Source organism: Camellia sinensis, chromosome 9 (genome assembly GCF_055761805.1).
Source record: "Camellia sinensis isolate YWXY chromosome 9, ASM5576180v1, whole genome shotgun sequence".
Classification (NCBI taxonomy): domain Eukaryota; kingdom Viridiplantae; phylum Streptophyta; class Magnoliopsida; order Ericales; family Theaceae; genus Camellia; species Camellia sinensis.
In genome coordinates this window covers 34,116,463-34,143,296 of record NC_138969.1, presented here as the reverse complement: position 1 = coordinate 34,143,296, position 26,834 = coordinate 34,116,463, and the positions used below count along the sequence as shown (strand labels likewise).

At 32.5% G+C, this 26,834-nt stretch overlaps 1 protein-coding gene across 3 annotated transcripts; it reads left to right on the top strand.

Annotated features, from left to right (window-relative positions):
* The first annotated feature begins 4,565 nt into the window (after positions 1 to 4,565).
* Positions 4,566 to 13,708, top strand: LOC114275017 (protein STICHEL-like 3). Of its 3 annotated transcripts, none has more exons than XM_028216990.2 (7): positions 4,638 to 4,929; positions 5,712 to 7,608; positions 8,501 to 8,720; positions 9,023 to 9,583; positions 11,093 to 11,717; positions 12,274 to 12,337; positions 13,379 to 13,708. In XM_028216990.2, the coding sequence occupies exons 2-7, from the start codon at positions 5,719 to 5,721 to the stop codon at positions 13,469 to 13,471; spliced, it is 3,453 nt and encodes a 1,150-aa protein (XP_028072791.2). In that variant the 5' UTR covers positions 4,638 to 4,929; positions 5,712 to 5,718; the 3' UTR covers positions 13,472 to 13,708. The 3 variants fall into 3 exon arrangements, with proteins under 3 accessions (XP_028072789.2, XP_028072791.2, XP_028072790.2); XM_028216989.2 differs by having other exon boundaries at positions 5,580 to 7,608; XM_028216988.2 differs by having other exon boundaries at positions 4,566 to 7,608.
* The last annotated feature ends 13,126 nt before the right edge of the window (positions 13,709 to 26,834 follow it).

Below are 26,834 nucleotides of genomic sequence, written 5' to 3'. Positions count from 1 at the left end.
TTCAAAACTTATAACAAAAAAAAAAATCTTTTTTCACAACATGTTTTTACTCAAAACTCAATTCAAAAATTATTTTTAAAACTCATAATCAAACACAAACTTAAAACTCAATTCAAAACTCAAAACTCTTTTCAAAACTCAAAACCAAACTTTTTTCCAAATTCTATTTTTAAAGAAAAAAGTTTTAAAAAAATTATTTTTAGAATCATGATTTGAGTGTGAAGTCGTATTTTGAGTTATGAGTTTTGAAAAGAAAAAAATTGTTCGGTTACAAGTTTTGAAATTTTTTGAATTTAGTTTTTTAGGATAAATATTTTATATTTTAAATATTTATTTATCCATTTTAATGTGCATTATATTTCATACGTTTGTGTGTTGTATTTTTTTAATATTTTAAATATATTTTTTAGATATTAATTTTTTTTAAAAAAATAGTTTTTATTTTAATTATATAATTTTTATTGTAAATATTTTATTTTATTTTATAAATATATTTTAAAATATTTTAATTTTTTGTTATGTGTTTGGTTATAATTTGAGTGTAGAGTTTTGAAAGTAGTGTAGAGTTTCGAGTTATGTGTTTGGTTATGAGGTTTGAAAATAATTTTTTATTTGAATTTTGAGTTATGTGTTTGGTTATGATATGAGTCTAGAAATGTGTTTTGAGTTTAAAATATTAAAATTAAAAAAATTAAAATATTTACAAAATAAAATAAAATAAAATATTTAAAATAAAAAATTTAAATAAAAATTATATATTTAAAATAAAAAAATAAAGTTTTCTTAAACATTTTTTAACATTTTTAAAAAATAAATCTAAAAATACTGTTTCAAACACTTTTCGTTTCTTCCAACTATGTCCACCAATTCAAAAATATTTTTTTATATTTTAAAAAATAGGTCAATTAGGTCATTTATTATAGAAAAAGTAACTCCGTTAGTTTTAATTTGACAAAAGAAAAAATCTAGGGAATGTCAGATAAAATAAGAGAAATTATTATAATTATTGAAACTATAAAAAAAATTTTGTCAAAAATCTTAAAGAGAAGAGATCGGTATAATTTATCCAAAATAATTTATATCTATTGGAAAGTGAAAAAATTTAAGATTTGAAAAATCTTTTAGGGCCGACTCTGGGACAGGGTTTTTTTTGTTTTTTTTGTTTCATTTTGAAGATTGCTTTGGTATAGTGCTTCCCTCGTCATGTTTGGAAGTGCAAGTTTGACCTAACCTTAGACCACCTAATGTTTGTTCATTCCTACTAACTTTGTTGGGGCGGTGATTTTTTTTATAAAAGGACATGAAAAAAACAGTAGAGAGAATGGTATAAATTTTTGCATTGGCTTTTGACTAAAATCTTCTCTTCCCATACACCCCTCTTAGAAAAAATAAAAATAAAAATAAGTACAATTTCGTATTTTGTTTTATTCACTAATTTTTTTTAAAAATTTGTTAAAATTTTACACTTTTTAACATTTTATTTGTTTGGATGGAAAATATTTTTTGTTTTTATGGTGTTTCATACAATAGAAAACAAAAAATAACAGAAAATATTTTTAATAGTTTACGAAAAACAAGCCTGCTCGAGTAGAAAATGTTTTCCACTTTTAAAAAGCGAAAAATATTTTTCAAATTAAAATTTTATCAATGTCACCATACTATTACTGTCACTAGGGATGGCAATTTAAACCCGGCCCGATGGGGACCCGACCCCCCGTCCCCGATTACAATGGTTTTTCCCCGAAAAATACTCCCCACGGGCCGGGGATGGTATTAAAAAATACATCCCCGATTAATTTCGGGCCGGGGACGGGGATAGCTTTCTCGGCCTCGGACCCGGCCCGGCCCCGTCCCTGTCCCCGAGCCCTGCCCCGTTTCCTCCCCGAAATATAACTACCTTTATGCCCCCACTATCCATATATATATATATTTAATATAACCCTTCGCTCACAGATTTGCATCTATCTCACATTTGCATCACTCTCTAGACTCTATCTCATAGTCACAGACCTGGATCACTCTCTCTCCCTCTCTGACCTCTGTCTCTCTCTCTCTCTCTCTCTCTCTCTCTCAGACCTCTCTTTCTCTCGAAGTTTATCACAGCTCCTCTCCCTCTCTCTCACCCGCTGCTCCACCCCACCACCGCCTCTGCCATTCCACCACTCTCGAAGTCGATCGCATCCCCCTCACTCACTCACGGACTCACGCAGACTCAGAATAGATCTGAAGAAACCGATCTGAACAGATCTGAAACGAAGAAGCCCTCCGTCGATCCACCACCGCCATTCGAAGTCGATCGCATTTCTCTCTCTCTCTCTCACTATATATATATATATATATATCTGTTGTTAAAGAACACTTTTTTTTTTTCTTTTGTTTTTTAAGTTGTTATATATATGTTGTTGATTGATGATTGTTGTGATCTGAAAAGTTGTTGTTGTGTGTGTGTGTTGAACAAATCTGTTGTTCGTCCATTATACAGATTTTTTTTTTTTTTTTTTTGTTGAACAGATCTGCCGAGGGATGTTTCGGGGTCGGGGAAACCCGATCCCCATTAGGGGACGGGGACGGGGATGGGGGAGGTGATGGGTTCCCCGTCGGGGATCGGGGGCGGGGACGGGGATTTTTCTACCTTCAGGGATCGGGGACAGGGAGTGTCATCCCCGGCCCCGCCCCCGCCCCGGCCCGTTGCCATTCCTAACTGTCACTCTCATCTCCATACCAGCCACTGCTACCATCACCACCTTCGCCACCACCTCCACCCCTACCTCTACATTTGTCCCACTGGCACCCTCACCAAATATAAAAGAATATTTTCTTCGAAAAACATTTCTAGAAAAAGTTTTTATAAAAAAATTTTGCCCAAACAAACAGAACAAAAGTGTATTTAGACTAAATAGATCTAAATTATTAAAGAAAAAATTGATTAAAATATTTAAAAAATTACTAAAAAAAAAAAATACTAATTGAAAGTTCAAAAAACTATTTTGAAAACTCTAAACATGGTGAATTGGTCCATAATTTTGTGATTTAAAGTTGTATAGGATTGACATTTTGAATAATTTTTTGATATTTTAAGTCATCTCCAATCCTTCATTAAATTTAAATTTGATGAAAAATTAGTAAAAACGGTGCTCCAACCTTTCATCAGATTTGATATCAAATGAAGGGAGCCTTATACTTTTAATCAAATTAAAGGAGTTTTTATCCTTTTATCAAATTTTGCACGTAGTCATTGGTGGACAATCGGGTGAATGATTGGCTGAATAACCTCTCGGACAACCGGGTTTTGAGATGAATTTGGAATTTTATAAAAAGATTCGAAAACAAATTTACCAAATGACCGACATGTCGAATTGATGAAAACTTACTTTTTATGTATCATATCATATTAAACTTTTTTATTAAATTTTTACTCAAATTTAATAAAAACTTTAATGAAAAAAAAAACAAAATGGGTACAAAAATAAAAATACAAATTAACTTTTTATAGTGACAAATTATAGGCCTCGATAGAAACTCCCATCCCCATATTAATTTTGGAGAATTTACATACCATGGGATTAGAAAATTTATTTTAAAAAAATGATAAATATTATAAATATTAATAATTACATATTAATAATTTATCTATCAAATTTGTCATGTCTGAATTCGATTGAATGAGATTCTTCGTGAGAAACGTCTCTTGTAAATTTTCAAAGCGGGAAACTCTTATTAAAAAGTCTTATTTAGGCGAATTCCAACTAAATAAATTCTATAACACTATGTTTGGATTGAGTGATTTGGAAAGAAAAGAAAAGAAAAGAAATGGAGTGATATGTATTTTTTTTATTTGTTTGGATAAACTAAGTAGAGAGAAATGGAAAGAAATGGAGAGAAACTCATTTCTGTTATGAGCCTCATTTTCAATCTTCCCAAAAGTGAAGAGATTGAGAGAGAAAAGAAACTATTATTTTTATAATACCTATTTTGTCCCTATAAAAATAAAAGAAATAAAATGATTAAAAATATAAAAAGATTATTTTAGTAATATAACATAAAATAATTTATTTTCTTTTCTCTTACGCTGTGTTTGGTTGGGGGATTTGGGAAGGGAAATGGAAAGGGAAATAGAAATAAAAGGAAAAGGAGAAAGAATTAATAGAATTCCAAATCCCAACTATGTTTGGTTATGTTGGTTATAAAATAGAATTGATGTCCTAAAAGGTATCCTATTTCTTTATTTATTTCTCACCCCCTTTCTTTTCCCATATATTTTTTATTATAACCAAACATAAATAGGATTACATTTCTCATTCATTTTCCAAATCCCACCTCAAAAACTCCAACCAAACACAGCATTAATGAAACCTAACAAAAAAGAATGAGAAAAATCACAATCGTTTCTTTTCTTTTATTTCTTCCTTATCCAAACAAAAATGAAAGAAATCACAATCATTTTTTTTCTTTTCTTTTCTCTTATTACTTAAGTAATCATTTTTTTTCTTCTCTCTCCGAAGTTCTCAAACATATTGTAAATGTGATAATTAAAATCATAAATTTTTTCACATTTTTATAAACTAATTTCCCCATTAATTTTCTCAACAGCAACAGAATCTCACCCAAATACCGTTCTTTCTCTTCAATGGCACTCCAGATTCTGTCTTAAAAACGTCTCCTCATACAACAGCCTATTTTCCTCTTTCTCTCTCTAAATCTCACTCTCCCTCTCTCTGAATCTCGCTCTCTGTCTCTCGTTAAATCACACTCAATAGAGTCCATTCGCTTTCTATAATACTAGTACAACCACAAATTTATTTTCTTTCTCTGCCGGTGACAACAACAACCCATCTAGTTCATGTGAAAGTTTTCACACACAGACAAAGAGAGAGAGTGAGAGAGATCTGAGATTTAATGATTGAAACGGGTCGCTTGCCTCTGATTCAGGTGAACTGAGTGTTCTTTCTACTCTTTTTTTTTTTTTGTTTTTTTTTGTTTTTCACCCTTTTCACTTCTCTCACCATTTCACTGTTCTTTCCCGTTTTGTCAAAAAAAGAGAGGGTTGGTTAGGGCTACAAAGCAAAAACAGAGCTGTGATTAGTTCAGAGATTCCAAAAAGATTCATCTTTTTCAGTCTCTCTTGTGTTCTATGATTTGCTTATATGTGAAGTAGCATTTGAATTTTGAAGCTTTCAAAGCTTGGGCTTGGTAGTAGTTTTTTTTTTTTTTTTGGAAATTTGCTATATACACTCTTTTCCTTTTAGTGACAAATGGTTTGGCTTAAAGAGTTTGCAATTTGGGGGGTTTTTGGGGAGTTGTCATTGGACTTGAGGTTGTTATTGCATGTTAAAATTTATGATTTGTTGATGGGTTGGTAATCTAGATAGCTTGGATTTGGGCATTAATGGTGGCTGTATAAGACACCACTAGTGGGATATCACTGGTGGGTCTTGATGGGTTTTGTTGTCCTTGTAATGCCATATGTGTGAAGATTTGGGACAGTTATAAACCCCCCAAAATGCAATATTTGCTGACATTTTGCCTTAGTCTGCGAAAATTCCTGCTATTGGACCCATTTATGTTCTGATCATGAACAGGGCAGTTCGTGACCGGATACTAAAAGATGCCAATTTTGATATTAGCAATCATCTACGTAACCATATTCATCTGACAAATTGTATTCATTTGAAGAACCATATGCATAAGCATAGCCCTATTCTGGCTGATAGGTCGCTCATGAGGGACCTTGTTGTCCTTCAGAGGTCAAGATCTCTCAGGGATCCTTCTGCAAGTCCGCCTTCATGGAATTCTCCTTCTGATCTGCTTTCTAAAAGAGGTGAGAAGGATACCATGGTGGGTAATGGAAGACGGTCTCTGGGCACGGAGTATCGGAGGGATGGTAGAGGGGTGTCGGGAAGCTCACCTCTCTTAGCTAGTTTAGAAAGAGGGAAAAATGATGTGGCTACTGCTGTGAGCGAGCGCAGTAACAAGAGTGGAGTTCGAGAATGCAGAAGAATTAAGAGAGATGAATCAAGTCAAAGGAATTTGGGTACTGACCTTAATGGTGGCAATGAGGAGCCTCTAGACGATGATAATGGTTTGATTCATGACATTGTTTCAGGGAACTCTGAAGCAAAGGATAAGAAAATGAAACAAAAGGGGAGGTATAGAGAAGAGGGTCACCTCAAGACTCTCTCCGAGCAGCTGAATGATGTCCGAATAGATAGTGATGATGTAGCATTATCTCATATCCATCTTCGTGGTAAGCATAACCAAAATGAGCAAATGGTTGAGGAAGCAGAAGCCAGCATTCGTGGCTACCATAGTGGATTGAATAGGGAAAAAAGGCGTAAGTTTCAAGGTATGAGAAAAACTCGAACTTTTAAAGCTTCAAGAGATGCTGGGACTCAAAATGAAATGTCTGTGGCCTCTAATTCTTTAGCTCAAAGTTCGGCTCATCCAAAGCACAACATGGAACAGGGAGAAGAAGAGTATGACGAGAAGAATGTCACAAGGGCTCCAAGAAATGGGTGTGGCATTCCTTGGAATTGGTCGAGACTTCATCACAGGGGGAAATCATTTCTTGACATTGCTGGAAGGAGTTTGTCTTGTGGTTTGTCTGACTCGAAATTAAAGAAAGGCGGTTCAGTTCCTGAAGGTGGAGATGCTACTGTTATGCCTGTGATGTCCGACCACTCAAGCTCTTCTACTAAATTTGATGCAGAAGCACTGCCTTTACTGGTGGAGGCATCTGTATCTCGAGAAACTACTGACAATGCTGCTTGGGTGCATGACTATTCTGGGGAGTTGGGTATTTTTGCCGATAATCTGTTAAAGCATGAAATTGATTCTGATCTTGCTTCAGAAGCTAGATCTGGTGATCAACACAAGTTTAGACGGCATCGCAATCGTAGACACCAGAACTTGACTCAGAAATACATGCCAAGAACCTTCAGAGATCTAGTGGGGCAAAATTTGGTAGCACAAGCTATTTCGAATGCTGTTGCTAAGAGGAAGGTTGGCTTGTTATATGTGTTTCATGGACCTCATGGTACAGGAAAGACCTCATGTGCACGCATATTTGCCAGAGCTCTAAATTGCCAGTCTGTGGAGCGACCCAAACCTTGTGGGTTTTGTAATTCTTGCATTGCATATGACATGGGTAAGAGCCGAAATATAAGGGAAGTAGGTCCTGTCAGTAATTTTGACATTGAGAGCATTATGGATCTACTTGACAATATGATCATTTCCCACCTGCCATCACAGTACAGAGTCTTTATTTTTGATGATTGTGATACCCTGTCTCCTGATTGCTGGAGTGCTATATCAAAGGTCGTTGATCGAGCACCTAGGCGTGTGGTTTTTGTCCTTGTCAGTTCGAGTCTTGATGTTTTGCCTCATATAATCATATCCAGGTGCCAGAAATTTTTTTTTCCAAAGTTGAAGGATGCAGATATTATCTATGCTTTGCAGTGGATTGCAGCTAAAGAAGATCTAGAAATTGATAAGGATGCACTAAAACTTATTGCATCCCGATCAGATGGATCTTTGAGGGATGCTGAGATGACTCTTGAGCAATTGAGTTTACTTGGGCAGAGGATCTCCGTTCCTCTGGTTCAAGAATTGGTAAGTTTTGTAATACTGGTACCTAGTAAGATTTTCATAATTATCCTAAATGTCTTAAATTAGGGAATATTTAAGAAGTTACTGACAATATTAGTTATATTGGATTTACAAGCACATATTTATTTCAATTCACCATTTGAGTTTCCTAGAGCAATGGACACCATTCTCTATTTATAGCACCTGCAAGTTTTATTTCATTGTTACTGCCTAAATTGCAGTCAACATGGTTTCCTTTCCATCCTATGTCAAACAATAAACTTAATCTCGTAACAAATGTTTTTGAACATTTATCCTAGATATGCCAATTTTAACTACAGATTGTGGAGATTCTGCCTATGCTGCTTGGTTTTTTTTGTGAAAAGTAGTTAATACTGCTTAATTATGAAGGTTCCTGTTGAGTTAATTGCATCTGTTTTATTGATTGTAAATGTTTATCTTAGATTAACTCATATCTGTTGCATTTCCTCAATGAATGATGGTTATACTTTTTTAGTGATGGTAGAACTTTTAAATAAAATATAAAGCTTTGTCTTTTTACCCCATATAATTTGCTAAGCGCCCCCCCCCCCCCCCCCCCCAAAAAAAAAAAAAAAATGATAAGGTACTCTTAGTTATTATTTAAAAGTTAAAACCTTTAGTTGAACCACCTATAATTTGCTTCATCGCTGGGTACAATGCACTATAGCTACGTAGAAGTCAAAACTAGATACATGATTCAATGAATAGGATCTTACATATAATATGCTTGGTGTTCAGCGATTTATATATTGAATAGTGGAAGACATGGAATTTTCTTTTACATAGCACATCTCACAATCTTCTTGTCTGCGTAATTTATTGATGTCTTTTCTACATTCATATTTGCTCTAAGATTAATGTATCGTTTTCACAGGTTGGACTTATATCTGATGAGAAGTTGGTAGACCTACTTGATTTAGCATTATCTGCAGACACAGTTAACACTGTTAAGAATTTGAGAGAGATCATGGAATCTGGTGTTGAGCCATTAGCTTTAATGTCACAACTTGCTACAGTAATCACTGATATTTTGGCTGGTAGCTATGATTTGGCGAGAGAAAGGCCTAGAAGGAAGTTCTTTCGAAGACAAGCTTGTAAGTGCAGGATTATTTGGCTCAGCAATAATAATTGCACACATTGATTTTGATATAACAGAATAACTCCATGAACTAATAAAGAGCCATTGTGCTGCTGCTATTAGCCCCTGTTAATTCTACAAGTCTTAAAATATTAAATGGTATAGAGATCAGTAGTCATATTATTTTATCTTAAATATTACATCAAAGTTGAATCTTTTGTTTTCAAAATTCCTTGAGCTACCGAATTCCTGTACAATATGAATTTCTTTACGTTTTCCTTTATTGTGCAACTGACAGAAATAACTTGTTGGTTTCAGTATCAAAAGAAGATATGGAAAAGCTACGTCAAGCTCTGAAAACATTGTCTGAAGCAGAAAAACAGCTGAGAATGTCAACTGACAGATTAACATGGCTAACAGCGGCATTGCTGCAACTTGCTCCTGATCAACAGTATCTGTTGCCCAGTTCCTCTGCAGACACTAGTTTTAATCCTAGTCCATTGGTCCAAAATAATTCTGCCGGAAGAGATGTGCCCACAAAGAGTAATGTTGATCCTGCTGAAATGCCTAATACCAATGGAGGATTGTCAATGCATGTAGAAAACTTTCAAGCTGGAAGTTCAAGTGATGTTTTTCGTAATGGTAAGATGAAAGGTAATACTACAGATAGAAGGAGACATGCTGCATCTGCGACGGTTCCTCAACAGACATTCACACTCTCTGCTGATGTGAATAGAATAAGTGGCTGGCCGTTACCAGGTAGAGTTCATAAGGGGATTGACGAAATTTGGTTGGAGGTGCTTGAAAAGATCCAAATAAGTAGCATAAAAGAGTTTATGTATCAAGAAGGAAAGCTGATTTCAGTCAGCTTTGGTGCAGGTATTTCCTAATATGCATCTTGCTCTCTATTGTCTTACTAGCAGGAAAATTTCCATTTTTTTATGGTGCCTTTTAGTATGGGGGAGGCATGGCGGAGAGGTGGTAGTGGTGGTGGGCTGGTGGGGAAGGGTTGAGTGGAACAAGAAATTAGTGTTTTGAATTTTTAGGGTTTGGGTCTTAATGGTAATTTTGAAGAGGGGACAATTGTAATCCAAAAAAAAGAAAGGGTACTTATGTGTAGGTCCTAATAAGTGGACTTATTGTCTAAAAAATTTGTCATAAAAAAACGTCACAAATTGTAAGTTTTAGCCACAATTTATAAAAATCATGACAAAAAAAAGTCGCTAATTGTTAATTTTTAGCGACGTATGTAAAAAATTATCACAAAAAAATTATTCTTAGCGACAATTTTACCGAGACTTATTTTCAATAGGACTTGATGAGAATTAAGTCTAACTATTAGGACCTATTGGAAGTTTACCCAAAAAAAAACATGAGGGTGTAATGAGTTATTTTTGTGGTGTAAATAGATGCACAGGTCTATATCTAGGGCTGAGCAAGGAATCCGTGAAATCCGTAATCCGATCCAGTCCAGTCCAATCCGATAGGTTTGGATTGGTTTTTTAAATCTGCGGTTCGGTTCCGGATTGAAGAATTAAAAATCCGTAGTTCACGGATTGGTTCCGGATTGAACCCCACGGTTCCGGATTGGAACCGATCCGGACCGTATACAAATAGTCTATATTTTTATTATACATCCTCCCCATAGTATCTTCTCTTATTCTATATAAAATCTAAACTCAAACCTAAAACCGTATAATATCTTATTTTATTACTTTTGTTTGTATTTTCTTATGGTTGTTTAAATTCAAGAACAGTATGTCACTATTATAGAAAAACATGTTGCTATTATGGAACTGATATAGCGCTATGTTTATATTTTTATGAAATTAAAGTGTTATATATATATATATATATATTTGTTATTTAATTACGTGAATCCGTGGTCCTAAACCGATCCAATCCGTATTTAAATGGATTGGTTCGGATTGGTTCCATGATTTAAATGGATTGGATTGGTTCCAATTTTTCAGGAACCGTAGATAACGGATTGGTCTTGGTTTTACCCCAATCCGGTCCAATCCGGACCATGCTCACCCCTATCTATATCCAATTCAGCCCTCCCAGACCCACATTATGGGGGACTAAATTGAGTGTATTTTTATTGTTTCTATAATGGCATCCTGCTTGTTGCTTGGGCTGTATGTTTCTGCATTCTCAAGTGCTTTTATCTTAAAAACTATAAATAAATGAATATATACGTTGGAAGATATACCTCATCTATGTTATCATTAATCATTGATCAAATGTGTCACATTGATACATCTTTGATTCACAGACCTCTTCTTCTTCTTCTTCTTCTTCTTCTTCTTCTTCTTCTATTTATTTATTTTTCATTATTTTGCAGGACTTCTCCTGGATCATCTAATTAGTTAATCTTTTTTGCAGCCCCGACTGTTCAGTTGATGCTCAGTTCACACCTCACAAAATCTAAGGCAGAGAAGTATAGGGCGCACATATTACAAGCATTTGAGTCTGTGCTTGGTTCTCCTGTGACGATTGAAATCAGATATGAATTGAAGAAAGATGCAAGGGTCGGAAATAACATGTCACCCGTCTTACCAAGTTCGCAGGATGGTTCATCTCAGATTCATACCAATGCAGGGCCTATGAGCAGTAACGGGATGACTATGGTTGATAGCAGCAAAAGGGTTTCACAAGAAAGAGATGGTTTAACTCAACCCCATGTATTACAGTCTGAGTCACTTGGACTGGGAAGAAGTGAAATTGTTGAAATAGCTTCTCCTAGAGAACCGAAAGGTAATGGGAATAAAGATAACAACACACAACATGATAGAAGAGTAAGAGACACAAAAGTTCCACATAAGAAATCCACTATGGCTTCTTTAGCGGAACGAAGAAAGTTAGGCGAACACAATCAGAGCCAGAGCATTGTGAGAAGCAAGGTTTCCCTTGCACATGTAATTCAACATGCAGAAGGATGCACACAGCAAAATGGATGGTCAAAACGCAGAGCAGTTTCTATTGCTGAAAAGCTTGAACAAGAGAATCTGTACGTATTCTGATTCCCCTTATTTTTGTTTCATACTTCTAGTAAAAACCCTACCCATTAGGGGCTCCAAGGGATATGCAGAGAACTAGATTGCTGACAAGCAAGAACAAAACCTCCTATTTAATTGCAATAATAGAAAAACTGCGAAGAGGCTAAGCTTTTGGAGCCATTGATATGAAAAACATCAGGGGCTCAAGTAGCCTTGCTATCTTGCCTAGCACGAAAAAAGTAAATAAATAATAAATGATGGTGTGTTTGGGGTTTTCTTGTCAAACTTGATCTCGTGTACAGCCGAGTTGAGAGAATCTCGTCAAAAAGGCTCGTCTTTTAAGAAGTCCTGATTGTAGTTGACAATAAACGGTCTATGGTTTGATAAATATTGTTTTATTGAGGGTATATTTTCTTTTTCTTTTTTTGGGTACACCGGAATGGATTGAGGGAATATTTTCATGAAAGGTACTCATGTACTCTATTTGTAGGACAGCCAAAATCTCTCTTTGATGTGGATTATGTTCATGAACTTTGAAACAGCTATGGTATTTTTTGGTTTCTACAGGAAGCTGGAACCTAGATCAAGAAGCTTGCTTTGCTGGAAGGCATCTAGAGTAACTCGCCGGAAGGTAATGTGTGAGAAATTTGTTTTAATCACTAAGAAGCATGGACACACAATACGACACGGATATGCTAACATGTCAATATAGGATACAACATGTGGGGGACATACACAAAATATATGATTTTATATATTTATGTATATGTCATAGATACAAATATTACATTTAAAGATAATAAAAAATACAATATAATATTAATTTCTAAAGTTTAAAGGGAGAGAAATCAATATGTATATATCTTTTTTTTTTTCGTCCCTATATTGTTAAAGTTATTTTATTCAAATGTGTTTCTTGGGTGTAAAAGAATTTAAAAATAATATTACACATTTGGACATGTATGTGTCCGACACATGTTAGGAAGTGTTCCATAAGTGTTGGTGTCGGCATGGACATGCAACTTCTTAGTAGTGTCCATACTTCTTAGGCCCCGCTTGTTTTTAAAGGTAGAATGGAGGGAATCGATAGTGAGGGGATTAGTAAAATTGTGTTCGTTTTGATGATAGTTGTTAGTGTGGGGATTGTTAAATTATTTTTATAGAAAATAAATATAAAATAATAAAACAAATAAAATTATGATTTTTACTTAACAAAAAATACAAAAACATTAAACATTAATGTTTAAAAAAATGGCCAACAAGTAAAGAAACAAAAATTTGCTATTGATCGGTTGACCGGCCAGACTTTCGGATGGACGTCTGGTAACACCCAATCCGAACGGACTACTTTGCTACTATCTTCCAGCCCAAATTGTTAATCCGTTGCCCAAGGCCTATCCTAAGCTGAAGGGACTATGAAACCGGAGTGCAAAAATCAAAACAATCATAAGCTAATTTTACTGTTCATCAATAGCAGTCCGGAGTAGACTATTAGTGTGGAAAACAAACAGGGCCTTAGTATGATCATATATGGCAAACTCTAGAAAGTCCACTTTCTTAGACTTTCTTGGAGCTATAGAGTGTTTAGACTATTTGCTTTTAATGTGTTAATTTCTAATTTGTTTTCTGTGATTCATTTAAAGTTGTAACCTAAATAGTTGTTTTCATGCAGCTTTCTCGTTTTAAGATTCGGACAAGGAAACCAAAAACTTTGTTGAGATTTGTCTCCTGTGGAAAGTGTCTTACGGCAAAGTCACCAAGGTAGTGCAATGATTCATATTTGATGGCCCTGAAGGCTTCAGTGCAGAGCTCATTCGATTGCTTCTATTTATTCATTTTCCTGCTGCTTACAAGGCCAATCCTGATTCAATTAATAAGAATAAATTAGAATAGGAGAAATGATTTAGGGTAGATTTTATTTATGAATTTTCAGTCATTTCTTTAGAAATTCTTCATTTGTTTCCCTTTTCGTTCCAAATTTATTGCATCCTTCTATTCTTCATTGTGTTATTAGTTGCTGATAAATCAGGGGCTTTAATTTCAGGTTTCCAAATCATTAAGTCTCGAGTTATCATAGGATTGTAGAGTGATTACACCACCTTGTGAAGATTAGGATAATTTCGTAGTAATTTGAAATATTAACATTCTCAACCATTCACAGATATCATGTTGACTTTCATCATAGAATTTTCATAATTATGATGTTAGCTTCATTGAATTGTCTTGAGTGGTTGCCTGATTTGTTGATTAATATCTTTCGGATTACCAAAACTTAAATGAAGCTGAAGGTGATCAATATCCTTTTGCTTCAACACCTTCTAGAATTGTAAATAGGTGTAAAACTTTTGGGCTCAACTTTAGGAAATGAAAACATTACAATGAACATATTTGTGTCAATATTAGGTGACTTCAAGAAAGAATTGCTTGTGATCAGTGTTGCAGAGCTTGATATATGTTGTTGAACTTTTTTTTTCTAAAATCTTAAGTTTTTGTACTAAAAGTGATCTAACATGATATCAGAGTTCGGGCTGGGAGATTTCTTGAGTTCAAGCCCTTAATTTGCATTTTTTCTCTGTTTATGTTTCTCTCTATGTTTGAATGATAACATCTTCACGTGTAAGATGAAGTTGCATGTGAGGGAGTGTGTTTTAGAGATTAATGGTGATTTAAATTGTATTGTATTCAGTGATCATTTTCAAAAAGAAAAAATCCAGGATTGTGGCAAAGGTGTCTATGGTGCCTGCAAATATAATTTCTAAAAAATTACACCTCTGTTATAGTGTTAAATTTTAAATTTTGTCAAAAAATTTAAAATAAAATAAAATAAATATGGTGTACCTACCATTTATGATTCGTGTCTCAAGAAGGTGGTTCTAGCATTTTGGAGTATCTTCTAGCCTGTGACATCCCAACAAATTGTCTGGTTTTCTATCAACAAATATAATTGATTGTGGTTGTTGGTGGAAGTTTTTGAAAACCCCTTCCAAACAGACCTTAAAGTCTGAAAGCGCATATGGGTGTTCTTGAAGTTCTGTTTTATTTTAGTTTACTGAACTATAACTTCACACTAGTTTGGAGAAATTAGGGTATTTGAGAATAAAGTTGTATTTTGAGTTTTTGAGTTTTGGAATTATGATTTGAGTGTGGAAAACTTGTTTGGTGAATGAATTTTGAAAAAAGTTTTAAATTGAGTGAAGAATTTTTGATGTGACAAATGATATTTGATACAAAAATTTATAACTTATAATCAAACATACAATTTAAAAATCTATTAAAAGATCATAAAAAATTTGAAAAAAATTCGTAAATATTGTTTTATTAAACATAAAAAAAAAAACACAAGTGCCAATTGCAAAAAAAATAAAAAATAAAAAATTTGTCATGTTCTGGTTGATCAGTCAAACGATCGGCAGGACGACCAGTTAAGTCAAATTTCAAAAAAAATAAAAAATTGAAAATCTCGCCTCACATAGAATTTTCTGCTTCTTGCGGAAATATAATTTGAAAATCCTATCTAAACATAGTATTAGAATGTGTGGATAAAATTATAGTTCGAAAACCCTTTCAAACACAGCTTCCAGTTAGGAGATTAAACAGAGAAGACTATTCTTAGCTTCATATCATATGTTATTGTTATTATTATTTTGTATTTGATTTATTTTTTTTTGTAATCGATGAGATTCGAAGACTTCTCCTTCGTGAAGACTTCTCTTTCATAAAATTAGAAGTTATATCTGGGTGAATTACACTAACTTTCTTGAGGTTCAAAGAAAATACATCAAGTTGCAAAAGTTTGACATAATTATACTGGATGCCTTTAAAATTTTAATTTACTTAACAGTTTGTCACATTTTCATAAATAATTTGTTAGTCATACTAATAAAAATATGTATCTTTTATACATTGAAAATGTATATTTTCTCTTGTTTATCCTTGTATTTATTAGGGGTAAGTAGTGGATATACCGATCCGTTCAAACCGACTGAACCAAACCGATTCGCCGTATTTTGGACGGATGCGTGATGACGAGCGGAGAGTTGCGGATTGATTTTTTTCCAATCCGCCTAGTTTTGGACGGATGACAGATTTGAGATTTATTTGGCCATAACCGAACCGTCAAATCGCGAGCACCCTTAGTAATTTGTAAGACTTTGTGTTTTTAATTTGTTTAGATATTTTGTTTGTGTTTTCAATTGAAAAAGAGTTTAAATATTTTGTTGAAAAAGAGTTTTCAACTTGAATATATTTTTTGAATTGAAAAAAATAAATATATTATTTATCTATATTTTTTAGTTTTTAAATCTGACTCTAAAAATAATAAATAAAAAAAGATGATATATGATGGTTGATTTTTGTTTTCAAAAACAGATATAGATGTAACAATACAGAGACATACAATCTCTACTACTGTTTCGGTTCATGATTTTGGTGGTTTGAATTGTTTTTATATTTTAAGAATCACATATTGTAATATTTTATGTGAATGAGGCATGCTGTGATTGTAATATGTGGGTTGTAATACTTTTTAAAGTCATTGACTGTAATATATATATATATATATATATTTTTTTTTTGAGGAAGTGCACACGTTGAATTATGTTGAAAATTTATAAAATTTTAAACTGCTAAACCGATTTGCGTCCATCCATCAATGCGCCAATTTGCTCAATCCACATCTGCCGGATGGGCGGATGGAAGCGGATTGATTTTTTCCAATCTGCCAATCTAGTTGACGGATGACGGATTGAAGGTTTTGTGGCCGCAATTGACCCGCGCTCACCCTGGTATTTACACATCATCCACATTGGTTTTTTTTTTTTTTTTTTGTGTTGACATTATTTAAAAGAAAAATAGGTGTAATTATGTTAAATTTATGAGAGTTATTCTATTTTATCTAAAACTCAGGACCATCAGTGTAATTTACCCTGAATATCTTTTGTAGTTATGTCTATACGCTAATGGTCCCGTTTGGTAGAGTTGTGGGAAAGTGATTATAACTTACAGCTTATAGCTTATAGTTGTGAACATAAGCTGATTTTTGACTTATAAATTAATCTTCTCCTCCCCCACTCAAAAAATAAGTTGATTTTTGATTTACAAAAAGTTATAAGCTGTATTGTTAAGCTGAACCAAACACATCAAAATAGTTTAAATTAAGCTAAAAATTGAAATAAGTTGAAAATAAATCTTACCAAACAGGGGTAATGAAGTAAAGGCTTTACCAAATTTAATTCTTGGATTTAAATTTTAATATTGCGCCATGCAAAGACAATTGAGGCAAGTTTTGCTTTTCAATTCTTTAAAGTGTAGCTCTCCTCCTAAGTGAAAACATTTCTTACATTCTTTTATTGTTTTGATTGTATTTTCTAATTTAAATTTTTTTTTTTAAAAAAAAATGAAGAAAGTACTTACAATTTGTTAACCAAACTAAGACATTCATGGGCCAACAATGACAACTACGCGGGTACTTCTTATCAAAACCATATTAATTCCTTACATTGAATCCCAAACTACTCCAAGAACTCGTCAGCAGAATAGTATGAACAACCAGAATCTAAAATTTCATAATCAGACTGATTTCATAATCCTCCAATCTGCTCAATTCACATCCGCCAGATTGATGGATGGATGCGGATTGATTTTCTCCAATCCTTTAATCTGACGGACGAATGATGGATTGAAGATTCTATGACCACAACCGACTCGCGCTCACCCCTAATATTTACACATCATCCACATTGGGGTATTTATTTATTTATTTTGTTGTTTTGATATTATTTAAAAGAAAAGTCGGTGCAATTATGTTAAATTTATGAGGGTTGTTCTATTTTCTCTAAATCTCAGGATCGTCAGCGTAATTTACCCTAAATATCTTTTGTAGTTATGTCTATACACTAATGAAGTAAAGGCTCAAGGCTTAGCTTAGTGGATGATGTGTTCCTTTACCAAACTTAATTCTTGGATTTAAATTTTAATATTGCACTATGCAAAGACAATTAAGGCAAGTTTTGCTTTTCAATTCTTTAAAATGTAGCTCTGCTCCTAAGTGAAAACATTTCTTATATTCTTTTATTGTTTTGATTTTATTCTGTAATTTAATTAAATTTTTTTTTTTAATAAAAAGAACGAAGAAAGTATTTACAATTTGTTAACCAAACTAAGATATTCATGGCCAACAATGACAACTACGCAGGTACTTCTTGTCAAAACTATATTAATTCCTCACATTGAACCCCAAACTACTCCAAGAACTCGTCAGCAAAATAGTATGAACAACCAGAAGCTAAAATTGCATAATCAGACTCATTTGATTATTAGTTTAATTAATAAAAACTGTTGACTTAATTTTCATTCATAAATGGTGATTAGTCAATAGTACAGGTAAGTCCGTGTTTGGCCGGCTTGAAAAGTAGTGGAGTGAACTCAGTCTTTTGCCGGAAAAACTTGGCTGTTTTTCTTGTTTTAAAAAAATTGTAGTTTCAAACAACATTTAAGGGTTGGTTTGGCAACGGCTCATTGGGCTTTTTTGGCTCAATGAGCCATAAAAGACAGAATAGGCTCATGAGCCACAACAGACAAAACATCCCATCCAACCCCATAATCATTACACTCTTCTCTCACAAAAAAATCAAAAAAGCCAAAAAGCCAAAAGCCCTTTTGAGCCCAGGCTCATATAGTCAAAAAAGCCAAAAAGCCAACCCACTTCCCAAACGGAGGCTTACTCTTCATCTTTGTTGAAAAAATTGATATGTACATACTGGTCCTAGGGTTGAAGATTATGTACATCACCAAATGTGGGACTCACATGCTGTGCTTTGCATAGCTGGATATCGACAATATAATCAATGCCGATCTAGATGGGTATGTATGAGTATAACAAGTCATGCCACTGATCTTTCTCAGATTTCACTTTACATGATAAATTTATACATTGATTATGCCTTTTATACGATCCTTTGAAGTGATCTTATTTTCTAGTTCAATACTTGTAATTTTTTTTTTATAAAAAAAATATATATTTTACAACTATCTTTAGTTGGTAGTTCATGTCCAAGATATCTTGATTTTTCCCCCTTAATTTTTCAATTTTGTTGAATTTTTTGTTGGCTAGCTGGTTAGGTGAAACCTAAGTTGTAGCAATCATGAAATTCTTCTTAAACCCAAAAAAATAAAATAAAACAAAACATGGAATTCTTCATATGAAGTAGTTATCTAGATAACTACAATGTTGAAATACATGTTAATCTTCTAATGATGTTGTTGATGGACAAAACTATGTTTAGGAACTTTAATGTGAATTAGAAAAGAAAGAAATATTTTACATGTTTTAAAAAGACAAATGATATAATTAAATACGTTTTTTTTTACTTGATTATCTTACTATTAAACACAAATGTAATGAGTTACCTATGACTTAAGTCTTTAGTGATAAAAAAAATAAAATAATTTTTTTTTGTTTATTTATGTATAGAATTACTCATTTTCAAATTCAACATTATACGGTTTTTTTTTTTTTTTTTTTTTTTTTTTTTTTGATGCGGTATTACTATCATGGCCTCCAAGTCACCAATCTTGATTTGTTCTATAAAAAAAAAAAAAAAAAAAATACTCACCAATCTTGACTTTGAACCATTGGATTTTTGGACAATTGGCATCTAAGAATGGAGATTCAAATTACTTTGAATTTCACTAAGAAACCAAAACTAATTAGACTTACCATATTAACAAAGTACATAATTTACGGGTAGTTATTATTTTCGCACATTAAAAATTTAATGTCTTTTTAAGTTACGATTTTATCCCGTGATCAAATTACTTCTTTAGACAACATTTTAAAATGAGAATTTCTCACTACATAGCCTCAACACCAAAAGCAACTATTGCCACTGCTACAAATCCCCAGCCATGAACCCACCCACCTCAAATCCCCTTTGCAAACCCTCAACGTTTGGATTACCAGTAATGACCCAATAGCCACCGTTCGATTATTAACCACCGAACAAAAAATATTTATTCAAAAAATTACCATTAAGTAGATCTGACATTTTAGAAGGTGGTGGTCATAGATTTTCAGGTGGGTGGGTGGTTTTGGATGGTGGGTAAGTGGTTGGGGTGGTTGAAGAAAGGTGAGAATAGAAGATAAGCGGAGGGGTGTTGTCATGGTTTGGGGGGAGTTCAGTGGCTACACTACAATATATAAAGATTTTAGAAAATAAACTTTTTTGTCCCTTAAAGTGAACATTGTTACAATGACACGTTTGACAATTAAGATATCTTATCCCTAAAAATTGATTTTATTATTAAATTTTTATCTCTAAATCTTAATTTGTTGCAATGCTTACCTATGGTGGTTAAAGGTACCATTAGGTTTAGAATTTGATAGTTAAAGAAGATGAGGATATTTATATTTTTTTATTATCAAATTTCAAAATAATGTGTGTATTAGATATGTGCTCAGAGTTTTTCCTGTGGAAATAGAAACCCGCAAGTACAAGGATAGTTAGAAGCACACTATTTTGAATTTACTAATGTCATGTTTGAATATTTGTGAGGGAAAAAAGATAGAAAAAATATTATTTTTCTTTTGGTTGAGTTAGAAAAATAAGAAGGAAATAAATAGATATTGGTAAAATAAATAATCCAATTTGTTATTAATTGCCTATAAAAATTGAATATATATATATATATATATATATAAGTTAATTAATTTTCCCTTATATCATTTTGATTAGTACATTTTCAATTGTTTCAATTTTGATTCTTAATCTAAGATTTTGTGTCAATTTAATCTAATTGATAATACCGTTCCGTTGGTGTTTTTGATGAAAAATAATAATTGAATTGATTAAAATTAACTTATCGAGTTGAACAAACTTATAATTTTGACTATAAAATCATGATGCATGCCACTTATGTACGGATTTTTCATTAAATACGTTAATGATTAGATTAAATTGAGAGAAAATCATAAATTCAATATCAAAAATAAAATTACGAAGATAAAAATAACATAAATACTAAAATGAACTACTAGCGTAATTTGTTCTTATTATTATTAGGGAGATGCTTCTCTCTAGTTGGGAAAACCAATTGGAGTGTATTGATGTTGAGCCTTTATAAGCCAATATCAATAATCTGATTTAGGTTTGTTTTGGCATTTTAAAAAAAAGTCAAAAAGTTAAAAAGTCACTATCCTATTTAAGGAATTGTTTGGGGTGTCCTAAATAAGTGCACTTTTTGACTTTTTATGAAATATGGGTTGGATATGGGTTGGGTTTGAAGTGATGTGATAGAGAGGTAATGTGACTTAAATAAGATGATGTGACTTAAATAGGATAGTGACTTTTTGAATTTTTTTGAGAATGTCAAACTTGGCCTAAGTCACATCACCTCTCTACCACATCACTTCAAATCCAGCTTATATTTCATAAAAAGTTAAAAAGTGCACTTATTTAGGACATCCCAAACAACAGCTTATATTTCATAAAAAGTTAAAAAGTGCACTTATTTAGGACATCCCAAACAACCCCTTAATTTGTAAAATTTGTCGAGTACTTTATGTCTGTAAAAAATTACGTTAATCAAATATTGATAGCCACTTGATCATATCAAATTTTATGTTAGTAATTTATTTTTAAAATTATATTTATCATTGACACAAATATAATCTAATCAAGTGACTATTGATATCCGATCAATATAAGTTCTTACAAAAATACTCCCTCCGTACAAAAATATTAGTCCCTTATTCTATTTTTCATTATTCCAAAATATTAGTTTATTTTCAAAAATCAAGTATAAAAATAATACAAATTTCCTATTTTACCTTTCTTTTAAATACATTAACAACATAAAAAAGTATAATTCTGACGTTGATATTCTCCAAAAAAAAATATACTATCAAAGGGTAATTTTAAAAAATCAATTTTTTAAAGTGCAATAACTGTACTACAAAAAAAAAGTTAAATTTTCCAAAAAAAACCATTATTTTAGAACAAAAAGAATAAAACACTTAACAAGTCTTACATAATGCACTATTTAAATCATCAATATAAATTTCCTAATAGACTCGCATAAATCGCGTTCAAAAAAAGACTCACATAAACCCAATTACTATGCTTGGTTACCACTTTTCAAAAAATTTTACTTTTATATTTTTCGTGTTTTTTTGTTTTTACTAAATTTTTTAAATATTTTGAACAATTTTTTTAATTTTTAGACATAACTAACATAAATATACCTAAAAAGTAAAAAAAATTAAAAAAAAAAACTTTTAAAAATTCACTAAATACCAAAAATGTAAAAAAAATACGAGAATTTAGTATATTTTCTATATTTTTATATATTTATTAATTTTTAAAAATATTTTTTTACAAATTTTTTACTTTTTAGATACATCTAAGTAAGGTGCATCATATGTATTAAAAAAGTAAAAAAAATGTTTAAAATTTTAAAAATATTCACTAAAAATAAAAAAACACGAAAATTAAAAAATCTAATTTTTAAAAAACTTAATTAAAAAAACTCAAACCAAATATATTGAATAAATTTGATCTGAACGATAGAGAAGTAACCTCATTGTCATTTGACTGTTTGTTGGTTTTTGAAAAGTGATTAATAAATCAATTTATTTAAGTAATATTATTTTTTTATAATAAATAAAAAAACTAATTTATTTAATATTTTTCAAAACAAAACCTTACGTTGGCGGGGTCCCGCGGGTGGAATAGTCCACCGCCGTCCTTTCTTTTGACTTTTGGTAAACGTTTTTTAAGACCCTCATTTCGTTGACTGGGCTTTACGTGGCGTGATCTTAACGGGACATGATTGTCCGACCAATGTGTACTCGGAGCTTCGGTCCACACGCGCGTTTGATAAGGTGTCTCAATCTGCTACCCCAATCACGGCTGTACACGTAGCATGTGACGTCAATGTGGGACCCATTTTGCTTACCTTGATAGGTTTTCCAGGAAGGCAAAGTACAAAAGTCAAACAAATTATTGATTAATACTATAGGCTATAAAGGTTTTATCAATTTTTTTATTAATATCTCATATTTATAAATGAATAATGTAATTAGGTGGCAGTAGGTCCCGCCAGTAATGATGTGATGTTTTGGTCTTTGAGTTGTATTTTTTTTTTTTTTTTACTTTTTTAATGCATTAGTGCTATTAGTGGTGATGTTTTTAGTGGGATGAATCATTGTTGTTTATAAATAGAAAAATGCTTGGGAGCACTAAAAGGGGATCACTAAAGTAAGCACTAATGATGTGGCAGTGGGCCCTGCCCACTTTCTATGCCTTATTTTTATTTTTTTATTATTTTTTTTGTCATTTCCAATGTATTAGTGTTATTAGTGATGTATTTTTTAGTGGTCTAAATCATTGTTGTAATATAGGACTTACACGAGGGTTATACAGTATATTAGTTTCATATTCATATGAAATACAAAAATGTTAGATTATTAAAATTCAACAAAAGTGCTATCAAATATCTCATATAAATGTGAGATTTATATGATATTCACATTATGTAAGTCTTATACTCAGTGAGATATTTGACAGAATTTTTAAATTCTCTAATATTACTCTATGAAATATTTAATAAAAAATTTGATGAAAATTTTAAAATCTCTAATATATATATATTTTTTTATTGTGTACTTTGGAATACGATCCCCATGCAAAATTCATTGTGCATTTGGTATTTATTTATTTACTTTAAATTTTAAATTCAACCGTGCTGGGACTCCCAACACCCCAACTCCATGTGGGCTGTGCTCGCAAGACTTCAAAAAAAATAAAAATAAATAAATAAATATTTTTGACTAATCAATCCCATTGGGGTCCTGCGGGTCACCCCTAGTGGGGGTATGATGTAGTTCTCTTTTAAATTTACATTGTAAACTTTAGATTGCGTTTGAAAATTTGATTTTTTTAGTGAATATTTGATGTTTTAAGTTTTTTTATGAGATATAAAAAGTTAATCACTTTGTTTAGTTTTCAATTTTTAAAAATAATTTTTTGAGTTTTCAATTCTTATTTTTATATTTTTAAAATTTTAAATTCACTTAATCTTAATATATTTAAAAAATAAAAAAATTTGTACAAAAATATTTTAAAAATTCATTGAATACAATAAAATACGAAAATCTATTGGATTTTTATATTTTTTATGTATATATTTTTTGTTTGGTGATTTTATATAAAAAAAAATTCTCACAAATATTATACTTTTTAAGTGTATTTAGATTAAATGTATCTAAAAAATAAAAAAAAATGCGCAAAATATTAAAAAATCAGCAAAAACAAAAAAACACGTAATAATGACTCAGAGCTCGAAACTGAGAGGCTCGAAATGGCTCGAATTTTTTTTTCCTTTTCAAGCAAAGGAGCTCTGCACAAACAGAGGGAAGAGGAGAGGAGAAAGAGGGAGAGAAGAGAGGAGAAGAGAAAGAGGAGGAGGTAGCACCATCGCCGCCGATCGTCGCAGCACCACCTCCTCGCCGATCGTCGCAGTCGCAACACCACCGCCTCGTCGATCACAGCTCATCGCAGCACCACCGCCTCCGCCGCTCCTCCGCCACTGGTTGAGGCCCCCTCCTGTCCAGTTCTCCCTTCTCCCTTCCCTTCTTCTTCTTCTTCTTCTTCTTCTTCTCTTCCCCTCTTCTTCTTCTCCCCTCTTCGTTTCTGATTGAACAAAAACACAGAAAAAAAAAAGATACCAAAACGACGTCATTTTGGTGTCGAGCCAAAGAATTTCGAGCTACGTAACACTACCGATATAAAAAACTTAATTTTCTAAAATGTGGACTCAATTTTCTAGAACCAAACATTGATTGAGAATGATTTTTATAGTTGAATAGATATGTGAGAGTGAAAAAAAAAAATTGATTAATGTGTACGATTTAACTTTTTATTGTTGGAATTGAATTTCTGGTTTTTTTTCCCAAAAAGCCACATCCAAACGGGCCCTTATTTAATATTTTTTTTAAAATATAATTCTTTTAAAGATAATTTACTGATTTATGAATTATCAAAATTTTGTTTCTAATTTTTCAAAACATAAAATCTTATAGCTTTTTTTTTTTAAACAATTCGTGTATATATATTGGCCACCCTCCCGAAAAGAGGGAAATGCGTTAAATTGTACTCCTACTTTTTTTTTTTAATGGGATTAATCTCTAAGTATTGTGTCTCTTATTTTATGTTTGGAACGATGTTGAATTAGCAGAGAAATTAGTAGAATCTTATTATATTGTATCACAAATTTATTTAGAATTATTAGAGGGTCCGTTTGGGAAGGGCTTTTTTGGGTTTTTTTGGCTATTTTAGCCACAAAAGATAAAATATGCTATTTTAGCCACAAAAAATAAAACATCACATCCAACCCATAATCATTACATTCTTCTCTCACAAAAAAAGTCAAAAAAGTAAAAAAGTAAAAAAGTCCTTCCCAAACCAAGTTTTTTAGCCCAGGCTAAAATAGTCAAAAAATCAAAAAGTCAACCCACTTCCCAAACGGAGACTAAATGATATGATTATAGTTTGTGAGTGTTTTAGTTTTTTAACCCTCTAAGACCCTCTTAATCTCCCAATATAGAATCAATTTAAAAATTCAATGTTATAACCAACTATGAGATTCAAAATGGTCAAAATACGTAGTCCAATTTTTTAAGCTTAAACACAATCTTTAGGTTTGATTAACAAAAGCAAGAATAAAAGTATATAATTTTTTTTTAGAAAGGTGGAATAATATTAAAAATGTAAATTAGCATCAGCCACAATTAAAGGAACCAGCATTGGTAGAAAATCCTCCATCCAAATATGTTGAGTTGACCAACACAATCAAAAGCTAGTCATCTCAACGAATGAGCAACATAATTGGGAAATTATTCAATAATTTTAGAACACTACGTAGTCATATTTCAAGTCAATCATCAATTACTTAATCATGTATTGTTTCTCATCCCTAATATAAATCGTGGACCCTACCGTTCTCTACCAATCAAAACCTTATAGAACACCACGTGTTTATACTCTGGAAATATTAAATAATCACCCGACATAATTAGCCTTCCGATAAACATGGTTTACCAAAGACAATCTAAAACCGATAAGCAAATCATGCGTAGCTAGGGCAAGATGGCCAAAATGAGACAATGCCAACCTAAGGTCCTTAATTGCTCCCTGCCACTTGATCTCGCTGCTCAATCGATTCATCAAAATTGATCTTACACATCCCTTCACAAGGCCCTCTCCATTGCACCTGCTAATGGCAAGGAGTAGGCACAAAAGAGACATGATAATGGGGTTTGAAAGTGTTAGGTCCCTTAGTCTTGTCAAATCCACGAACAAAGTTTAAGTCATTGAGTTGTAATTTCCTTACTGTTTTTGTCTTGCTCGCTCGAGCGAAGAAGTCCTCGCTCGAGCGAAGACTGTGTCTGGCTTAAAACCTGAAAGAGATGAATGTGCGCTCGAGCGAAGAACTGCGTCTGCACAAAAACCTGAAAGGGTTGATTGTTCGCTCTAGCAAAGGTTTCGTGGCTCGAGTGAAGGCACTTATGGAAATCACGCGAGTTAAGGTTCTCGCTCGAGCGAGAGAAGCTTCGCTCGAGTAAGCTTCAAAATTCGGGATTTCTATAAGTAATTGTTCTACTCCAAAACTAGGATTACTTTTCAGATCTACTTTGAGGTTTTCTAAGGTTTTCTTCTGGAGGGTTTGTTTGTGAGTTTTCCTTGATAAAATTGTATGAGTATTAAACTCATGAATTGAGAAGCACATATCAAGGAGGTTGATCGAATACATACAAGAGTGTTATTCTTCGGTGGATTTCGAAGATTCAAACGTAGAGTTTCAAAGGCGTTTGATTCTGTACGTAGTCGTTGATTCGACAAGTGAAGTTGTGGATTCAACTTTAGATTAATCAGTTCCGAGACGAAAGCTTGGTGAAAGAGTTACAGAAGGTTTGAAGACAAATTGATTGAGTTGGGTAATTTGTGTGTTATTTTTGTAATCTTTCTTTCTTCAGTAGTGGATTGATTAGTGGCGTTTCGCCTATGATTTTTTATTACAATTGAAGGTTCTTCAATTGTGATTTTTTCACGTAAAAATCGTTTGTATTGATT